We start from the raw sequence: 22,406 nt of genomic DNA, 5'->3' as shown, positions 1-22,406 counted from the left end.
TAGTTTCTCTAGTGTGAGAAACTTAAAGTGTAAATAAGGACTAAAAGATATAATAGATAATGTGAAATAGGAAGAAAAGGGGCAAAGGGGAAGGGGTAGGGGAAAGGAAAGAAAGGGATGGAATTAATATGAGAAAATGAAAAAAAGGAAACAAAATCTCTGTAAATAGGGAGGGATGGAGGGGTTGAAGGGAGGCCAGGGGAAGGGGGAAAAATAAAAACCAAGAGAGATTATGTAAAGGTGCAAAAAAAAAAAGAATGAATAAATTACTATTGATCCTCTTAATACCCAGAAATATTAGGAATACCTTTATGAGAACTAATTAGGATGATGACACTTCGTCACTTTGAGTTAGGCATAAGGTGCTTAACATGATCAATATAAGGAAATCTGGTAGATTTGACTTGATTAAAATAAAACTTCAAAAGACATTATTATGCAAGTGAAGCTTTCTGAAAAATGGGGAGAAAATACTTGCAATATGAGACTTGTAATCAGAGTAATATAAAAAACTCTCAAAACTCAAGAGATCACAATGTTAAAAAACACACTTAAAAGTAAATTTTAAATGGGAGAAATAGGCAATTTGGGGGGAGGTGGTACTGATTGAACCCAAGGCCTTCACACTGAGCTATGTCTTCAGTCCTTTTTATTTTCAAACAGTGTCTTGCTAAGTTGCTAATTTTCCCAGGCTGAGCTTGAACTTGTGATCACTCTGCCTGAGGGTCCAAGAGTGCTAGGATAATAGCCATGTGCCACTACGCCCAGCTTAAGCAAAAATTTTAAATCAGCACATCACCACAGAACATATATATGTATGGCAAACACATGGTATTATGCTCAGTGTCACGGCTGACTAAGGAAATGCAAGTTAAAACTGCAATAAAAGCCGTAGCAACGTGGAGTCGCGCGGAACACTTCGAATCAGCCCGCTGCAGACAGGCAGGTCTGCGGACGCCGTAGCAATGTCTCGAGTTGCACAGAACACGCTGAATCAGCCCGGGCCCTGGCAGCAATCCACTGGAACCCTCCCACCCACCCCCACCGCCACTCCTCTGTACAGCCACCTGGTTCCACACTACAGAGACGCAGAGGACAGCGGACCACCAGACCACTGTACTGAGTAAGTTAGAGTCATCTTCACCTCCCATCAGGAGCAGGACTATCTTCAGGGGAAGGGCAGGTGGAACCTGCAATACAACTCTGCAGAGTTCAACCCTACAGGAGGACAGAGAGCTCAACTTGGGACTTGCAGCCAGAAATCTGCCTGAATCTCATGGGTCTGAGACTAGCTTGCTGAGACTCATTGACTTATATCTATACACTGCAACCCACGTTGTCTATTGTGACAGTAGAGACATACCCTGAAAGAGGCCCTTCATCTTCATGGTTATTTTTTATTCCCCAAATTAGTTTTATTCCTCTTTTCTTTTCTTTTGCTCCTCTTATCTTTAATTTTCTTTCCCTACTCTTTGCAAATATTTGTTTTTCTCTCCTTTTTTCTTTTCTTTTCTTCTTTCTTTTCCCTTTCCTTTCTCTCTCTCTTACACTCACTCTCTTGCTCTCCCACATTGTTCATCTTCCCTTTTTGTCCCTGTTTTGGTCCTCATTCAGAGTTCTTCTTTATTTTCCTATTATTCTCTTTTTCCTTCTCACCTGTGTCTTCTGACCACACTGCTAACCTTCCCTTATCCTTCTTCCCATCTGTCCCTCCCTCCCCAACCCCTTCTAACTCCCCATCCCAAAGGGTAAAGTTGTTATATTGAAGAGTTTATTCACTATATGTTGGGTTGGTCCTCGATCTTGATTTAATTCACACAGCTAAAGGTGATGGATTAATAACTACCACAAAATGCCATTTTCAAAGATGTACTTCATGCAGTGGTGTTGCTGATTGTATCACTTGGGCTAAGGTATTGATATTGATCTAGTCAATGAACCTTCCTAGTATAAGGAAAATGAAATAGCCTTAGAGTCATTAGAGACTCAAAACTTAAAGACCAGCTATATCTGGAAGACACCTCTGAGAAGCAATCATTCCATAAGGGTTCTAATTACAAGCAACAAAGATACCTACAATAAGCAATTTCAAACTATCAACCCAGGAGTTAAACCAAGGATAGTACCAAAAACAAAAATGAGAAGACATTTAAGCAAGGCACAAACTCAGAATTCCACCCCACCAAGGGTAAATCCTGGGGGAAATGAGATGGAAAAGTCCCATAACCAACCACCTGGATACCATGAACTGATAGCACAGGAAGTAACAAAACAGATGAATGAGGCTCTAGAAAAATTCAAGGCAGAAATAATCTCCCAGGTATCCACAGAGATGGTGAGCAGAATGAAAGACATGATTAGAGGATCTAGAACAGAAACAGATAAAAAGTAGATGAGCTCAGAAACATGCTGGAAGCCATGAATGCCAAGCATAAGAAAGAAATGGAAACTATGATCGCCCAACATAAGAAAGAAATGGAATCCATGAAACAGATTCAAACAGATATTCAGGAGATCAAAAACTCCATTGAAAGTATCCACAGAAGATTAAAGGAATCTGAAGATAGAATATCAGATATAGAAGACAGGATCGCAGTTAGAGACCATGAAAATAGAGATTTCTTAAAAATAGTAAGGGACCACAAGAAATCAATCCAACAACTGCTAGACAATGCAAAGAAGAATAACATAAGACTGATAGGAGTCCATGAAAAAACAGGAGAAAGCACAATTGACATAAGAAAACTGTTCACATAAGTAATAGTGGAAAACTTCCCAGACAGAGGTAGAGAATTGAACATACAGATAAGTGAGGCATATAGAACTCCAACTAGCCATGATCAAAAAAAAAATCTACATCTAGACATATAATAGTCAAGATCCCAGAAACCCAACAGAAAAACAAAATCCTACAAGCAGTTAGAGAAAAGAAACAAATCACCTACAAAGGAAAGCCCATCAGAATCACAGCAGACTTCTCAACACAAACCCTCAAATCAAGGAGAGCCTGGAGTGAAGTATTTCAAGCCCTAAAAGAAAATAACTTTCAACCTAGACTGTTGTATCCTGCAAAATTATCTTTCAAAATCGATGGGGAAATTAGATACTTCCACGACAAAGAACACCTGAGAAATTTCATGAACATCAAACCAGCACTCCAAACAATTCTAAGGAATATCCTAGAAAAAGACAATGAAGGTCACAACTCCATGAGGCCCAACAGAGGGAAGCCACCAGGCAAGGTAAGACACTAAAGGGAAAGGGGGGGGGGAAGAAATAAAAGAGCCAACAAAAGTAAAACATCATGACAAGGATAAATCAATATCTATCAATTATAACCATCAATGTTAATGACCTGAATTCACCAATCAAAAGAAATAGACTGGCAGAATGAATTAAAAAGGAAAATGCAACAATATGCTGTATACAAGAAACACACCTAACTCAAAAAGAACTCATAGATGGAAAGTAAAAGGATGGAAAACAGTTCTCCACGCCACAGGAACCCAGAAGAAAACAGGGGTAGCAATCTTATTTGCAGACAAAGTAGATTTCAAACCAAAACTAATTGAGAGACAAAGATGGTCACTACATCCTTGTGAAGAGAACAATCCAAGAGGAAGAGATGACAATCCTAAATATATATGCACCAAATACAAATGCCCCCAACTATACAAAACAAATATTAATAGACATGAAAAACCAAATAAACACTAACACAATTGTAGTAGGGGACCTCAATACCCCACTATCACAAATAGACAGATCATCTAGACAAAAAGTTAACAAGGAAATTCTAGAACTGAACCAAGCTACTGAACAAATGGACTTAACAGATGTTTATAGAGTGTTCTACCCCACAAAATTGGAATACACATTCTTTTCAGCTGCACACGGGTCATTCTCCAGAATAGACCACATGCTAGCTCATAGGACATATCTAAGTAAATGTAAAAGAAATGAAGTTACCCCCTGTATATTATCAGACCATAGTGCAATAAAATTGGAGATCAATAACATAAGAAACTACAAAACTCCTACAAACACATGGAAACTGAATAACACCCTCTTGAACAACCAATGGGTCACAGAAGTAATTAAAGGAGAAATTAAACAGTTTCTACAAGTAAATGAAAATGCCAGTACAACATATAGGAATCTATGGGACACAATGAAAGCAGTTCTATGAGGGAAATTCATAGCAGTGAATGCCCATATTAGGAAGACAGAGAAAACTCAGATAAATAACCTAAGGCAGAACCTCAAGGTCCTACAAAAAGAAGAGCATAATGAGTCCAAAGCTCGTACAAGAGAGGAAATTATAAAGATTAGGGCAGAAATCAATGCAATGAAGACTAAGAGAACAATAAAAAAAAATCAATGAATCAAAGAGTTGGTTTTTTGAAAGAATAAATAAAATAAAATAAATTGATAAACGTTTAGCCAACCTTATCAAAAAAAGGAAAGAAAAGGCACAAATACATGCAATTAAGAATGAAAAAGGTGAAGTCACAACAGATCCAACAGAAATCCAGAGGATCATCAATACCTACTTCAAGAACCTGTACTCCAATAAAATGGAAAACACAGAAGACATGGGCAGATTCCTAGATACCTAGGAATTGCCAAAATTAAATGAAGAAGATATAGAAATTCTAAACACCCCAATTACAATGAGTGAAATTGAAAATGTAATAAAATATTTACCAACAAAGAAAAGCCCAGGTCCAGATGGCTTCACTGCTGAATTTTACAAGACATTTAAAGAAAACCTAATGCCATTACTCTTTAAACTCATCAAGGAAATTGAAAGGGAAGCAAGGCTTCCAAATTCATTCCTGGAAGCAAGTGTTACTTTGATTCCAAAACCAGGGAAAGACCCAACCCCAAAAAAGAACTACAGGCCAGTCTCCCTAATGAACACAGATGCAAAAATTCTCAACAAGATACTGGCAAACAGAATACAGAGGGTCATCTAGAAGATCATACACCCTGACCAAGTCAGATTTATCCCAGGGATGCAAGGATGGTTCAACATTCGTAAATCAATAAATGTAATACACTATATTAACAGAGTCAAGGACAAAAACCACATGATCATCTCAATAGATGCAGAAAAAGCATTCAACAAAATCCAGCACCCATTCATGATAAAAACCCTACAGAAAATTGGAATAGAAGGTCTTTATCTTAACCTGATTAAGGCTATCTATGAAAAACCAACAGCCAACATCATATTAAATGATCAAAAACTGAAAACTTTCATGCTAAAATCAGGAACAAGACAAGGATGCCCACTATCACCACTCCTGTTCAATATAGTTCTGGAAACATTAGCCACAGCAATTAGAAAAGAGAAAGAAATAAAAGGAATAAAGATAGGAAAAGAAGAAGTTAAACTGTCATTATTTGCTGACAATATGATACTTTACATAGAAGACCCAAAAATCTCCACCAAAAGACTTCTAGACTTAATTGACAGGTTCAGTAGAGTAGCTGGATACAAGGTCAACACTCAAAAAATAATAGCCTTCTTGTACACAAATAACAGACTCACTGAGAGAGAAATTAGGGAAACAATTCCTTTTACAATAGCGTCCCAAAAAAATGAAATATCTAGGAATCAAGCTAACAAAGGACCTCTACACTGAAAACTACAGCACTCTGAAAAAAGAGATCAAAGAGGATACAAGAAAATGGAAAGACATCCCTTGCTCCTGGGTAGGAAGAACCAATATAGTGAAAATGGCCATACTTCCAAAACTACTATATAGATTCAATGTAATGCCAATTGAAATTCCAACAATATACTTCACGGAACTAGAGAAAACAATCCAAAAATTCATTTGGAACCATAAGAGACCTAGAATAGCTAAAGCAATTCTAAGCAACAGAGACATGGCTGGGGGTATCACAATCCCCAACTTGAAACTATACTACAAAACTACTGTGATAAAATCAGCATGGTACTGGCAAAGGAACAGAACTGAGGATCAGTGGAATAGATTAGAAGATGCAGAAACAACTCCAGACATGATCAGTCACCTCATCTTTGACAAAGGAGCCAACCAACATCATTGGAGGAAAGATGGCCTATTTAATAAATGGTGTTGGAAAAACTGGATTTCAACCTGCCAAAGATTGAAACTAGACCCATACCTATCACCATGCACTAAACTAAGACTGAAGTGGATTAAAGATAAAAATATTAAGACAGAAACACTAAACTTGCTGGAAGATAAGTTAGGTAGAACTCTTGAAGACATTGGCATAGGAAAAGACTTCATGAACAAATCCTCAGCAGCATGGGAACTAGCAGAAAGAATCAACAACTGGGATCTCATCTTATTAAAAAGCTTCTGCACTGCAAAAGAAACCATCAACAGAGCTAACAGACAACCTACAATATGGGAAAAAAATTTTAGCTGCTGTACCTCAGACAAAGGACTACTATCTAGAATATATGAAGAATTGAAAAAAATCAGACCCCCCAAATTCAAAGACCCAATTCAAAAATGGGCATCTGAAATGAACAGACATTTCTCAGACAAGGAACTAAAAGCAGCAAACAAATATATGAAAAAATGTTCAACATCACTCATCATTTGAGAGATGCAGATGAAAACAACACTGAGATTCCACCTCACCCCAGAAAGAATGGCTACTATCAAGAAATCAACCAATAACAAATGCTGCCGGGGTTGTGGGGAGAAAGGAACCCTTCTCCATTGCTGGTGGGAGTGCAGACTGGTGCAAACACTGTGGAAGTCAGTATGGAGATACCTCAAAGAACTAGGACTAGAAGTCCCATTTGACCCAGCTATTCCCCTGCTGGGTATCTTCTCAAAAGAATTAAAAGAATCATACCACAGTGATATATGTGCACCCATGTTCATAGCAGCACAGTTTGTAATAGCTAAAGCTTAGAAGCAGCCCAAGTCCCCATCAACTGGAAACTGGATAAAGAAAATGTGGTTTTTTTTATAAAATGGAGTACTACTCAGCCATAAAGAATGAAAAACTAGAGTCATTTATAGCTAAATGGATGCATATCGAGGCCATAATCTTAAGTGAAATAAATAGGACACACATGTGTAAACACCAAATAGTTTCACTAGTGTGAGAAACTGATAGTGTAAACAAGGGTTAAAATGATTAAAATGAATAATTGATAATTTGAAATAGGAAAAAAGGTCCAAAGATGAAGGAGTGCAGGGAAGGGAAGGGAAAAGGAAAAGAGGGAAAGGAAAAACTATGAGAAAAGAAAAAAAAATGGAAATGAAATCTAAGTAAATAGGGAAGGGTGTAGGGGGTGAAGGGTGCACAGGTAATGGAGAAAAAAAAAAAAAGAACCAAGATACATCATGCACAGGTACATACACCTAATGATAAATGTAAATGAATCGTATACCTAAAATGTACTAATAAAAGAACTAAAAAAAAAACTGCAATAAGGTAGAACTACATACCTATTAGAATGGCTAAAATGAAAAGCAAGGTGATATCAAGTATGGAAAAGGATACAGAACAAATATTACTCTCATCCATTGCTGTAGAAATGCAAATTATTACAGCCACTTTGAAACAGTATGACAATATTTTAAATAAAATTCATACACATACTATACCTCACAGAATGTCATGAAAAGCCCTTAGACAAGCTTTTATATCCAAATAGTGGAATATTACTCAATAATAATAAAAACTTCTGATAGAACAGCAAGCATGAATCTCAGAGGTACTATTTTGACTGAAAGAAGCCAGACTCAAAAGGTTACATTCTGAAAAAGGCAAAATTTCAAGGACAAATAAGAGATCAGAGTTTGCCTAGGGAGAGGGGAAAAAGTGATCACAAAGGGGTGTGAGGGAACTTCTGGGGGTGATAAACATGTTGAATCTATTGGTTTTGGTGGTGCATATGTCAAAACCCATAGATCTGAACACTGTAAAGAGTAAATATTATCATATATATATTAGACCTCAATAAAACTGACTTGTGAAATTAATGCCTGAACACTGCAAATAGAATTGTATAGAAAAACTCAACATATTAGGGAAAACTTTGAAAATTCAAAATCGCCACTCAGATACAGAAAGTCAATACCTTGATCTGCTGTATCTCAGATTATGTACACAAATATTGCGCATAATAGTTTTCAAAACTGGGATTATATTATGCTATTTTCTAACTTGATGTTTAACTTATCAGTACATTAAAATATTTACTGTCACTAGATTTATCTTCTACATCCTTTTAATGCTACACAGTATACTCTGTTTATGTATTAATTTGCAGATAAATGATTTACACTCTCCTAAACAGTGTAATGAAAAATTTAACACAACAGAATTTTTTCAATTTTTCTATTAACTCCTGAAGTAACACAAAGTAACCTATTGTCATAGCAGCTCCACATGAATCATAGTTCTTATATAACAGGTACTATTCATAATTTAAAGGATATAAGCAAAAATCATACATAGATGAGTGAGTAGCTTTCCTCCCAGGAGAGCCATAAAAAACACAGCTTCCTCACTATCCTACTTCCTGCACTGGAATGCATTTTCGGAACTAGCAGATGCAAACCAAAAATATATGTCAGTATTTGCCCAACTATAGCATTCCTTTTTTAAGCAGCCTGAAATGATAAGCACAGCTTTGTAATTATGCCCTAGGAGCATTTTGGCTTCCGATTAGCAGATGGCCAACAGCAATGTGCACGCTGCATAAGAGCTCAGAGGCAGCTGTTTTGGGAACTCTTGATTAGTCATTCATGTAGGGATAAAGAGATTGCATAATTGACTTCATTCATCCAGAAATTCATATTCTCTATATATACACATACATTCCAAATGTATTTGCAATAAGCAATTTAGAAATACCAGGTGTGCTCAATTAAAAGCTTATTGTTAAGTTAAAACATTTTCATTATCTTCAGACTAATAAATATCCTTAGTATGTTTATATGGTAGATTGATTTCCACATTTCTTAGATATTTCTACGGAGAGAGGGAATGAGATACAGAGCTGATATTATTGTCTCCCCATGTCATTAGAAGAAAGATATTTTAAATTTAATATAGTGGGCCCTCAAGTTACGACTGGCCTGACATACAAACAACTTGGGTTAATTAGGTTAATGGAAGACACATCTGCCTCTTGTTACCTATAGTGTGCACCCAAGTAAACATTCAGATCTCAGCTGTACTGACTTACAACCAACTTGAGTTGCAACCCGCCCTCAGGAACTCATCGAGTTCTTAAATCAAGGTTCCACTGTATTTATTTATTTATTTATTTAGGTACCAGGGATCAAACTCAGGACCTTGCTCTTGCGAGGCAGGTGCGGTGCCACTGAGCTAAATCTCTGGCCCCAACCCCTGTATTTATTGAACACTTTCTTTCCAAAAATGCATGAGATCATCCACATTGCCCACATCTCATGATTAGATATCAGTCTCCCAATTAAATAAAAATGATCTGCTCTCCACTATCCACTTCCCCAGGAAAATTACATCCTTTATGGAAGATGATAAAATCATCAAAAGTTATAATTTTTCATATTTAATATCTGATATTTAAAAAATTACCAAGTTTTCCAAGGGATCAGGACCAAATGAACAAAAACAGAACCTGTGTGGTCTAAATACCAGAGTTACCTGACAGTCTTGGAAATAATATTGATTACAACTTTCCAGAAATCAAACAGAAAGATAATTTCACAAGAGAGCTTGGACTTGCAGAAATTCTAGCATCAAAACATCAATAACTAAAATTAAGAAGTGCAGGCTGGGGATTTAGCTCAGTGCTTTCGCCACCTGCTGCGCAAGCACAAGGACCCGAGTTCGATCCCCGGTACCAAAATAAATAAATAAATAAATAAAATAAAATTAAGAAGTGCATGTAATAATAGATTAGATACAATTTATGCTCTTGTCTCCCTACAAGCTAGATAATATGCCTCCAATATAGTATGTGTATAGTTAGTGTTTCCAGGACAAATGGGCAGAGTGTAGAATTTTTTGGTGGAGAGATACTTTGAAACCAAGATTTAAGATTTCATTAGAAACATCTCCTCTGGGTATTGAACTTTTAGAAGAAGTAGAATTCTAGACAATGAAAGCAGGAAAAGACTCCAGCCCTTGTCAACAAGAATATGCCCTGAGATATCTTTCCAAAGCAGCAATTCTGTAATTTCTGGTCAAGTTATTTAGGACCTAGGTGATGTCACTGCATTCAAGAAATTGAGAAAAAATAAAGAGCATGACCCAAAATCTAGAGGTGAAAGTGCCAGTCTGCTAGAGCCCAGTGCAGGTGTGTAAAATATGAAATGTTTGGAAGGTGGGAAAGGATGAAAGGATGTCTTAGGAAGAAAGAAAGAAGATACTGCACAGTTGAAGAGAGTCAATAATTGCTGCCTTACTGCCCCTTCCTCCTGTATAGATCACACATAACTAATATATATGGAGCAAGAATAGTGAACTTACGATTTTTTTCTTGTCCTTTTAAGTACGCTTTGATGTTACACTGCTGTTCTTCAAGAATAGAATTGTGGGGCCAGGGATTTAGCTCAGTGGTTCCACCGCCTGCCTCGCAAGCACAAGGTTCCGAGTTCAATCCCTGGTACCAAAAAAAAAAAAAAAAGAATAGACCTGTGATGGTTAATCTTGATTGTCAGTTTCATTGGATTAAAGGATGCCTATCACAGTGGCTGGATTGTGAAGGGGGCTAAACTCGTGGATGGATTAACCCATTGGCTATTATGAGGTGGGGCCTAGTTGGAGGAAGTAGGTCACTGGGGACATGCCTTTGAAGGGTATGTATTTTTTCTGGATCAGTTCCTTTCTTTTTGCCTCCTGGATGCCATAAAGTGAGCAGCTTCTTCCACCATGCCCTTCCATCATGATGTTTCTACCTCACTACAGGCCTAAAAGCAATGGAGCTGGCTATGGACTGAAATCATGAGACAAAATATGTCTTTCCTCCTTTAAATTGTTTCTGTTAAGTATTGGTCAAAATACAGAAGGCTAGTAGACGAATGGGGGAAATTGGTGTTCTCCCTTAAAGCAGTAACCCCGTTTTTTGTCTTTCAACAGGCTGTATTGGTGAGAAATAGGGAGTCAGTGACGGAGCCTGCCCTTACTTGTCAAACAGTACCTGAATGGGGGAGTGAGGATGAAGAAAAAGAAAGGCGCAGAAAGAAAGACGCAGAGATAGAGTTGGGAGCCTTTCAGAGAGAGAGAGCGAGGGAGGAGAGAGAGAGGGGAGAGGGAGGAGAGGGGGGAGAGAGGGGGAAGGGGAAGGGGGAGGGGAGAGGGGGGAGAGGGGGAGAGCGCGTGCGAGAGCGAGCCCCCACGCTTTTCACTCTCCTCCTTTTATTCACCAGTGAGTTTGGTTGTTAATCATGACCCTTATCCAGAGACACCTGCTTCCCTGTTTTCTAGTTCTTTGGGAATTCCCCACCCTCATGGGCCTTCCCGTTTCTCGGGCTTACAAAACGTTCATTATGGTCCAGGGCACTCTAATTCGGCAAGGAAGCGGTTCCTCATAACATAGTCTCCTTGCTCTATACAATGGAGGGTAAGATTCAAAATGGAGCCTCTATGGTTAACACCGCTCTCCACAAGTCAGCATTTGTTACAAGTGCGAGATGCGGTGTTCCTTAAGATGATGACCAACGCAGCTCATCCTGTCATTCTTACTTTTCCCATTTTTTAGCCTACTCTTTGCTTCCCCTAAATAATTTGGGGTTTTAACTTATTTTCATAATACAGGCCTCACTTTTCTAATACTGCCGCATGTTTTAAAAATTATCAGTTGCTTCTTCGTGAGCTTTAAGAAATGAATAAAACGGGGCCGGGGATTTAGCTCAGTGGTGCCGCTGCCTGCCTCGCAAGCGCAAGGTCCCAAGTTCGATCCCCGGTACCAAAAAAAAAAGAAATGAATAAAACAAAAAGGAATCTGACAGTTATAGCGCTCGACAAGTGATTCCTACCAAACTTGCCTGAGTCAATACAGAAACCCGCCAGCCGTTGGCACTCTGGGAAATGTAGTCCCAGCCAGCGGCGCGAGAGCGCTGAAGCACTTCCGTTTAGAAACTCTGGGAAATGGAGTCCAGCTGCTGTGAGCGGGTGGAGGCACTTCCGCTCACAGAAGGCGAGGTCGGCTCGGTGATTTCGCTGGGGAAGGTGAGCGCGCCGCGGGTCCCTGCGACCTCTCCGAGCCCTCTCGGCCTGGGCGTGCGGCCGGCGGACCCTGGGTCCGTGGCCGGGGAAAGAGAACTGGGGGAGGGCGGGAGCGGGAGGCGGCGCGCGCTCGAGCGTCGAGTCTGGGGTCTCCCACGCTCTCCGCTTCCCCAAACCTCCCCTCCACTCAAGCCAGTCCTGCTTCTTCCTCGCAGCTGGTACTGGGCAAGTCACTTCGCCCCTCCTTATCTCAGTTTCCTCGTGGCCATCAAGGATTCGTGGCTTGCAGGTTGCTTTTTTGTGAGAATTGAATGAAATTTTACATATATAAAATGCTTAAAAACAATGCGTGGGACATAATAAAATGTTGGAGGCTGCCAGTGATTCCACGGTTAATCCTCGGAGAGGCGTCCTTGTTCTCAAGCGAGCTCCAGTTGCGGAGTCGCAGCCCCTTCGCTCTGATCCTTGCCTGGTTTGGGGTTTTTCCCGGATTTCTGAACTCGTTTTAGCCACCACTTTAGGAGGGAGACGATTTCTTCCAACAGCAGCATGGGGAAGGCCCTGTGTTTATACTGGACAGAGAAACTAGTATGATCACAGATTTGCAGAGTGCCCGACATGATGAGAGGCCTTAATAAATTTTGTGCAACACTGTTTCTTAGTTGCAAGTTTTTGTCGGTCATTACCTTCACGCATTTTGGAAAAGACACTGTTCAAGCGCGCCCAGGTTATCACTTGCAAGTAATTTGTACTTTTTAGACAGGAGAAATCCGTGATAACTTACTGTTATTGATGGAACAGATTGTATATGAGACACCCATTCACAACAGCGCAATCAATGTCCGAGTTTCTAAAAAGCACATTTTAATGGGCAGTTTTATGAAGTATAGCAGCACTTGCTTGTTTGAAACTACAGGAAGTAGAGAGTATTATTGACATTACTGTCCCATTTCCATGTAGCTCTGGCGGGTTCCAGAGACATTAATAACTTGCTCAAGCTTCACATTGCTAGCTGGTAGAAAATAAATGAGAATGCCAGAATCTGAACCAAGGCATTTTGGCCCCATTAGAATAACAAGAAGTGGGCCCGGGATTTAGCTCATTGGTTTCGCCTGCTGCGCAAGCGCAAGGACCCGAGTTCGATCCCTGGTACCAACCAACCAAACAAAAAAGAATAACAAGAAGTGTTTGAGTTAGAACTGTTAGAAGGGTTATTCGTGAAGGAAGGCAGCTGGCTCGAGGAGCTCAGTTCGATGGCGGATCCAGCCCTTACCTCCCCAAGGTGCGCGCAGCTGCGTCTGCGTCCACGGGAAGCGCACGTGGGCTAACTGCACCCCGGCATCTTTCACGATATCTTTTCCTCCCTAGCCTGACCTGCCCGCGCTCTGCCTTTTCCCAGGAGGAAAAGGAGAACAATGACCAAGTTCCAGGTAAGCTGTTTGCCTCTGTGTCTCTTAAAATGACATCTCATTTTTATCGTTCTTGGGAAAGGTCACAGGATACCAGGGGCAGTGAGAAAATGTTACATGGCAGGCTCTTGCCTTTTATTTCAAATAAGAGTGTAAAAACTAAATTTTTTAAAAAAGGAAAAACAGGGCCAGGGATTTAGCCCAGTAGTTCCGCCACTTGCCTCGCAAGTGGAAGGACCAGAGTTCGATCCCCGGTACCAAAAAAAAAAAAAGGAAAATCATTATAAACATGCTTAGGGCCAGGGATGTAGCACAGTGGTGCGGTGCCTGCCTGACAAGCGCAAAAGCAAGGTCCTGAGTTCCATTCCTGGTACCAGGGGGAAAAGATGCTTAAAAATCAGCTGCCTTCATTTCCCCATATTCCTTCTCATTGCACTCATAGGTATGTATTCATAGTCATACTTTGGGTACAATTTTGAGTTTTAAATTTTGTTTTATTTTGCCTACATTTTAAATGGCCACTTCATTTTCCATAGTTTGCCTAATTTTATTTTTCTTCATTCTCCATATTTGTGTGCTTTATCAATTTTTGCTGTTTTGAAGACATTTGCAGTCACAGTTTTTTGCTTTTTCCCCTCAATTTAAGAATTCTGAAGATTCTGTATTTTTGTCCTTTACATTCTAGAGTCTTGTTGTTTTCCCATATGTGGCGTCTCATTTTGTGGAAGGAGTCTTGTGTGGCTTGGTTTAATAGGATCCTGCTGATAATGACAACAGAGGAAGTAATTTTAGCCATTTCAAACAAGAGCAGCTAAAATTTTTTCTTTAATTCTAAGTCATACAATGTATTACAGTTTTATAGTTAAGTATCTGTTTTAAACATGAATTTTAAAGTAGAACATCTTAGTTTGAAAAGCCTAATGGCCTTAGGGACTTGCCAGGCACTACTGCATGGATAAGCTGTGTGAACATAGAGATTTGTAAACCTTTAGGTACCTACTGATGTCCACTCAGTGCCCAGCTGACACTAAAATTTTTAATCCCCAAGCCAAGTCATTCAGGTGATGGAAGAACAGGAAGGATTGACAGCTCGCCATTCAGGGCCTTGACAATGTGTGGCGTGTGTTCCTGGCATGTCCTGGTGGATGAAGAGCTCCAGAAATAACAGTGTCCTCACCTGTTCCCCTTCTAGGGCTGACTTTTTGCCAGATGTGTCCCTTGGTCATTGAGTACACGCTCAGCACTCTGACCAAATCAAAGGCAGAAAAGCAGAATCTTTAGATACATAACATGTTAATTTCCACACTGAAAAACACCACACATAGAGCTATGAGGTAAATAACAAATGGGAATGGGAGATTACACTACCTGAGAGAGATTCAGTATTCGTGATAGGAGTCTTCTGATGCATAAGACACCCAGGAGGGCTGAGCAAAGTAAAGGGTGGGCAATATGTAAACATTTTTTAATTCAATAAATGGAAGTTTAAAAAGGGACTTTTTATTACTTACCAAAATTGCTCAAGATTTTAAAAAATAAAATAATGGAGAATCAAAGATACTTATGCTCTCTTACAGGACAAGTTAATTGAGAAAATAGCCATTATATTAGCAAAATGGAGGGGTTTTTTTGTTTTGTTTTGTTTTTTGGCAGTGGTATTATCACTTTTTGGCACTTCTTGTAACAAATAACCAGACTGAGTTGGCTGAGATCTATGTAAAAATGTTTCTTACACTATTGTTTTATAATTCTCAAGTTACTGAATTGTGTGTTTTTTGTAATGATTAAATACATTATAGATCATTACTTTTATAGAATACTGTGTAGCCAGGAATGGGATAAAATAGCTAATGGTGATGGTGATGATGCTGGCATTTATTGAGCACTTACATCAGACACTGCCACATGGTTTCACTCAGTTGATCTCTTCAGGGGCCTTAGGGTGTAAGTACTGTCATACAGAGGAGGAAGCTGAGGTATTGAGAAGTTAGGTGACTCAGCCAAGCACCTTGGACAGTAAACTGAGGCAGTTTCTGGAGCTGTGCTCTTCACCTTGGCACTGAATGCTGCCATGGTTACAGATAGGGCACATTCCTGCAAACACAGAGAATGAACTACATCATCTATCCCAGGGAGTTAGTGGGGGCTGTTAGGTTGGTGAGCACTGACAATAGTTGAGTACCCCTTATCCGAAATGCTTGGGACCGGAAGTGGTTCAAGTTGCAGAGACTTTTGGATTTTGGAATAGTTACATAGAATTTACTGGCTATGCATCCCTAATCTGAAATCCAAAATGCTCTAAAACTTAAAACTCTTTAAATGGTGTCACTTCTCAGAAATTGTCCAATTTGGAGCATTTTGGATTTTTAGAAAAGATACACTCAGCCTGCATTGCCCAGTGAGAGGAGATTGGCATTGCTGACACAAATGGGACAAAATCAACACATTTTTGACAAGATTGGCACTCTCAGATTATAAAATGTGTGAATACACGATTGAACAATGACAATTCTAGGAACTTAAGTACCTAAAGGACACCATGTTACATGTACCACGTATTTTTTACCGCCATCCCTAAGCACTTTTGGTATGGTTGTGGAAGGGGAAGAAAAGGAACTCTGCTGAAGGAGTTGCCTGGGTCCCAGTGGCCAGTGGATATAAGATTGAGGTAACACATGTTGGATGTTGTAGGAAGCAGTGACCTTCAAGGACGTGGCTGTGGTCTTCAGTGAGGAGGAGCTGGGGCTGCTGGACTCTGCCCAGAGGAAGCTGTACCGCGACGTGATGCTGGAGAACTTCAGGAACCTGCTCTCTGTGGGTGAGGCCAGCTCGCTGTGTAACTTGACCTCATCTCCTTGAGGAGGGTTTCTTGATCTTGGTGCTGTTAACTTGGCGGTATTTGGGGCTGGATAGTTGTTTGTTATAGGGGCCAGCCTGTGCACTTTAGGCTGTTTAGCAGCATCCATGGCCTCTGCCCAAGATAGCTCCCCACAGTGAAACTCTCCAGAGCAGTTTTGCAGTCCTCCTGGAGTACAAAGAGTTGCTGGTCTTTGTTCCAAAGCAAACTTGTCTTTGTAAATGAACAACAAATGAACAGTAGCACTTAGCTGTTCCAGAGTCCCTATTTCTTATCTCTTACAAATCATAATCCAGTGATGGGTTGTGAAATTTACTAATCAGCATTTATGTAATGAAACAGAGTAGCAGGGTCAGTGCTTGTTAGGAAGAGCTCTATGTGTTGTAGCAGTAACTGTAGATGATGGAGTAAAAGGCATGAGACCTGAAGGGACCTGATGAAGACACATTAGTCAGATCACTGAATCTCTTATTTCAGTGGTTTGTCTTTCTAATAACAGTAAATGTATTTCTTACACTGTGTCATGATTAAAAATGTCTGATAAATATTGCTTGGTGGGGCAAGGTGGAACCTTATATTATGGGATGAGAAGCAGAATTTTTCAGTACTCTTCGTCTTTAACATTCTCCTATAAATTTTGTCTTTTCACAGGCCATCAGTCCTTCAAACCAGATGTGATATCGCAGTTGGAGAGAGAGGAAAAGCTTTGGATGACAGAGATCCAAACCCAAAGAGGTAGGCATTCATGAAGCTGAGAACTGTGCCACTGGAGCCATGGTAGGTAGCAGCCTGGTTGTTCTGCCTCTATTCAGAGTGACCTCTTCTCTGCCTGCCAAGCAGGGAGCCCCTTTGACAGTCGGATCTGGCCACTCCTTTGCCTCCTACCCTCCCCCGGCTTCCCATTCCACTAGGTAAACAGCCTTTCTAAGGGGCTTGTCAGGTGTCATAAGCATTGTTCATTCCCCTAGCTTTACCACTCCACACGTTTTCTCCTGTCATTTCCCACTTCTTTGTCTCTTCACCCTCAAATGTGATAATTATGTTTCTGTGTCAGAGCCTTTTCCTTTTCTCTGGCTGGAATCCAGTAAACCTCCGCCCTTATTTCATTCATACATCTGCTTAGAAGTCATTTGATTAGAGGCCTTCTCTGTCCAGCCCGTTTAAAATACTATCTTCCTTTCACTCTCTGTCCTTAATTTGCCCTAATTAATGTCTAAGCTCTATACCATCAGACTTACTAGCATGTATATCTTTTTAGTTGTGGTAAAATATGTAACATATACTTTAACATTTTAACCAATTTTGAGTATACAGTGGTATTAACTTCATTTCACATTGTGCTGCACCTGTATGTTTATAATTGTTAAATCTTGTCTCTATTAGACTTTTTTTTGTTTTTGATACTGGGGATCGAACTTGGGTCCTTGCACTTGCAGGGCAGGCAGCAGCACCACTGAGCTAAATCCCCAGCTATAACTTAAATCTTGAGGAGTTGACTTTGAGCATTAAATAATGTTCTTCATGTCTTAAAATTTTTTTAACTTAATGCCCATTTTATCTGATATTAGGACAGCTACCCGTGCTTGTTTTTAGTTACTGTTGGGCATGGAATATCTTCTTCTATTTTTTTCACTATAAACCTGTTTGTGTTCTTAGATTGAAACATATATTTGGTTCTTAAGGTTTTTTTAATGGTATTAGAGTCATTTTATTTTTAAAAACTGCCACACAATTGTAGAACATAATGCTTACATTCCTTCTGTGGAGTATGTAACAAATCTTAATTCTTTCTTCATCCTCTTTTCCTCCCCTCTCCATTTGAGAAAGATCTGTCTCCCTACTCCCTATTATCTTTTATTTTGCTCTTTATTTATAATTTGGGTTTTTCATATAAGAGTAACCATGCAGTATTTAAGCTTCCATGATTCTTAGTTTTTAAATGCATCTTTTCAGTCTATGTCTTTTTATTGGGGAGTTTAATCTGTTAAAGTAGGACTTACTGTTTGTGGGGGACTTAACTGAGGAGTGAATGGTTAAACTGTGGGGCAAAAGCATGCAGGCCCTGTGAGATGTGAATGGTTACATAACAAGAGGTTTAGATTAGTGAACCAAGTTGTCTCTGTCTTTAGTCCTTCCCCTTTCCCCAAGAAAACTGCCTAGCCTTCAGACAGCTCCTCGCCCAAACTGCTTTACTTCTTTTCCTCAGCCTGGGCTGATCCCAAATTTCCTACCATTTTTAATGTGGCTCTCTCTTGAGTCAACATTCTCTTTGTTGCTATAAATCTTTTGCAGAGCTCCTACAAATTTATTTTAGCTTGCTTGTAGTTTTCTTTTTTAATGTTTCCAAAGGGAAATAAAGACTGAGCTTCCTACTTCACGTTCTTGCTGATGTCATTTTGTCTTTTTTTTTTTTTTTTGGTACCGGGGATTGAACTTAGGACCATGCAATTACAAGGCAGGTGGCGGAACCACTGAGCTAAATCCCCGGCCCCATGTTTTGTCTTTAATTCCTTATTCTCTTTGTTCTTCTAGGAAACAGGAATCAAAACAAGATGGAGATTCTTCATGAAGCAGGGTTGAGGTGCCTTTCACTGGGAGAGCTTTCACGTTGGCAAATCAAGAGACACATTCTAAACAAACTAGCTCAAAGTCAAGACTCCATAATAAATATTCAAGGAAAGAGTTCTTGGTTCCCCAAGCAGTGTGATTCCTCCTGCCATATGAGAGCAGAAGAATCTTGTCAGGCATCTATAGAGGACAGCTGTCTTGTGAATCTTCTAGAGGATCGTTCCAATGTTATTGAAAATCAAGAATTTCCAACCGAAAGAGCTCAGAGTCCTTGGAGTAAAATATATCTCAGTGAGACACAGAACCAACAGAACAATTATAAGCCAACTCAGATGAAAAACAAATTATGTATCTTTGCTCCATGTGTTGATATTTTAAGTTGTATTTCCCACCACCGTGATGATTCTGTAGTGCACAAAATGGAGGAAGCTCACAGCCACAGCACATGTGGTAAAGAAGTCCTAAAGGTGTCAGCATTTACCCAGCATTGTATTTACACAGGACAGAGAAACTACCCGTGCAGTGAATGTGAAGCAGCTTTCATTGACTGCTATAATCTTGAACTTCATCAGCAAGTGCACTTGGGAAAGAAGTCGCCTATGTGCAGTATATCTGAGGAGGATACCAGTTATAGTCCGAGTATTCCTGTTCAACAAAATGTTCGCACAGGGAAAAAGCGCTATTGGTGTCATGAATGTGGCAAAGGTTTCAGTCAGAGCTCAAATCTGCAGACTCATCAGAGAGTCCACACGGGGGAGAAGCCCTATACATGCCCTGAATGTGGTAAGAGCTTTAATCAGAGCTCACATTTGTATGCTCATTTGCCTATTCACACAGGAGAGAAGCCCTACAGGTGTGACAGCTGTGGAAAGGGCTTCAGTCGCAGTACCGATCTTAACATTCACTGCAGAGTTCACACTGGGGAGAAACCTTATAAATGTGAGGTGTGTGGGAAAGGCTTCACTCAGAGATCCCATCTTCAGGCCCATGAAAGAATCCACACTGGAGAGAAGCCATATAAATGTGGTGATTGTGGTAAACGCTTCAGTTGTAGCTCAAATCTTCATACCCATCAGAGAGTCCACACTGAGGAAAAACCATACAAATGTGATGAGTGTGGGAAGTGCTTCAGTTTGAGCTTTAATCTTCATAGCCATCAACGAGTGCACACAGGAGAGAAACCATATAAATGTGAAGAGTGTGGGAAGGGTTTTAGTTCAGCCTCCAGTTTCCAGAGCCATCAGAGGGTCCACACAGGAGAGAAACCATTTCGATGCAACGTATGTGGTAAAGGCTTCAGTCAGAGTTCATATTTTCAAGCCCATCAGAGAGTCCACACTGGAGAAAAACCATACAAATGTGAGGTGTGTGGGAAGCGCTTCAATTGGAGCTTGAATCTCCACAATCATCAGAGAGTCCACACAGGAGAGAAACCCTATAAGTGTGAGGAATGTGGTAAAGGTTTCAGTCAGGCCTCAAACCTTCAAGCTCATCAGAGTGTCCACACTGGAGAAAAACCATTCAAATGTGATGCATGCCAGAAGCGGTTCAGCCAGGCCTCACACCTTCAAGCCCACCAGAGAGTCCATACTGGTGAGAAACCCTATAAATGTGATACATGTGGTAAGGCCTTCAGCCAGAGGTCAAATCTTCAAGTCCACCAGATCATCCACACTGGTGAGAAACCATTTAAGTGTGAGGAGTGTGGGAAAGAATTCAGTTGGAGCGCAGGTCTTAGTGCTCATCAGAGGGTCCACACTGGAGAGAAGCCCTACACATGTCAGCAGTGTGGGAAAGGCTTCAGTCAGGCCTCACATTTCCACACACACCAGAGGGTCCACACTGGAGAGAGGCCTTACATATGTGACATCTGCTGTAAGGGCTTCAGTCAGCGATCACATCTTGTCTACCATCAGAGGGTCCATACTGGAGGGAACCTGTAAAATTCGAGGTGTGAAGTAGCCTTCGTCTAGAGCTCATGTCTTCGTCTCCTTTAGAAGGCCCTGGTTGACTGTGGGAAACTCTTCAGAACTGAGAAGCTCCTTAAATGCTGTGCTTTAACGACTCAGGTTAATTCCTTACAAATATCAGATTTAACATAAGAGAAAACTGTTCTATAAATGTGACCAGTGTTTATACCAAACTTGCAAAGTGTCCCCATTCTCAGGATGTGATACAGCAGAAGAATCTTAACATTTGTCAGAATCTACCAGGAGAGAGGCCTTATAAAATGAAGATTATGGGCAGGACTTTAATGAAAGTATGATTGACAACTGGTGTCAAAGAAAGTGTAACTTCCACTAGGGAGATTCTCACTCTGTCTCTGCCATGCAGAGCTGGACTTGGCTTATAATAGGGCCAAGTTTCTCAGCAGTTTCTGAGAAAGTGGAGAAAAATCCCTATAATTAGGACCTATATATAAAATTGCCAGTCAGTTTCCTACCTTATACTCATTAATTTATATCCATAAGGAATCCTGAAGTAGCCTTAATGACAATTTCAGGAAATAGGTATAAAAAATTAGTGCTGCCACCATGGCAGTACAAATTTGGACAAAAGACTTGCAAATCACTTCGGCCCACTGCAGCCTCAGTTCTTTGTACAGTGTATCAGTTGTACACAGTGTAATTTTTTAGTATTTGTACTTTAGATGAAAAGCACTTTTATTGATAATGTGACACTACAATTTATATGATTAGTATTTGAGTGCCCTAATTCATTAAGGTAGGGTTTTACTGTAACTGAAAATGTTAAAAGTGGTTGCTGATGACAAAGATTTTTAGTAAACTTAATTCTTGTTAATTGGTTTCTTATTATTTTCACCCAGGCTTAGGCCAAATTCCTTTTCTATGTGTACTTCATCTAGGTTTCTCTACGAAAAGCTTTGACTGCATCTCAGTCTTTTGTGGTGCTATAACAAAGTCTCTGAAACTGAGTAATTCATACATATGAGAAATTGATTTCTTACAGTTCTGGAGTCAAGTCCTGGAAGTTGAAGGTCAAGGGGTTTGCATAAGGCAAGGCCCTTTTTAGTGCATTTTTCTCTCATGGCAGGAGGTAGTGGTGGAGAAGGGAAGAGGAGGAATGTTGACTCAACTCCCATGATAGGAACCTATTCCCACGATAACAGCATCAATCCATTAGTGACCTAATCATCTCTTAAAGATCCCACATCAACACTGTCATATTAGGGATTAAATTCTCAACACATGAACTTAAAGGGACCTATTCAAACCATAGCAGGCAGATTTCAAGGTCCTTAGTTTGCAGATTCCTCATGCCTAGTGCTCTTCCTCTCAAAATGGGGAGAGGGGTATGCCAGAAACCTGTTGAATTTTGATGGGTTAGAGTTTGACACCTCGTGGTGTGAATGAACACCCTGAGGT

The 22,406-nt window shown here is 40.0% G+C and overlaps 2 protein-coding genes across 21 annotated transcripts in view; one reads left to right on the top strand and one right to left on the bottom strand.

Moving 5' to 3' along the window:
* Positions 1-12,079: 12,079 nt before the first annotated feature.
* On the top strand, positions 12,080-21,822 carry Znf235 (zinc finger protein 235). The gene is made up of 5 exons (XM_013068579.3): positions 12,080-12,189; positions 13,555-13,616; positions 16,287-16,413; positions 17,104-17,187; positions 18,985-21,822. The coding sequence occupies exons 2-5, from the start codon at positions 13,602-13,604 to the stop codon at positions 20,961-20,963; spliced, it is 2,205 nt and encodes a 734-aa protein (XP_012924033.1). The 5' UTR covers positions 12,080-12,189; positions 13,555-13,601; the 3' UTR covers positions 20,964-21,822.
* The window catches only part of LOC110347253 (uncharacterized), a 38,920-nt gene continuing 29,713 nt past the window's right edge, over positions 13,200-22,406 (bottom strand). For 10 of the 20 annotated variants that reach the window (XM_087200473.1, XM_087200487.1, XM_087200484.1 and 7 more), the window contains one exon: positions 13,200-15,689. The gene's annotated coding sequence lies outside the window, so the exon portion shown is untranslated. The remainder of the gene's footprint in view (positions 15,690-22,406) is intronic. The other 10 variants (XM_087200481.1, XM_087200480.1, XM_087200478.1 and 7 more) reach the window with 10 other exon arrangements.

This window comes from Heterocephalus glaber, unplaced genomic scaffold (assembly GCF_053883595.1).
Source record: "Heterocephalus glaber isolate CG9 unplaced genomic scaffold, H.glaber_assembly_v1.0 deba00001744, whole genome shotgun sequence".
In the NCBI taxonomy this organism is placed as follows: domain Eukaryota; kingdom Metazoa; phylum Chordata; class Mammalia; order Rodentia; family Bathyergidae; genus Heterocephalus; species Heterocephalus glaber.
This window is presented reverse-complemented; position numbering and strand designations above follow the sequence as displayed.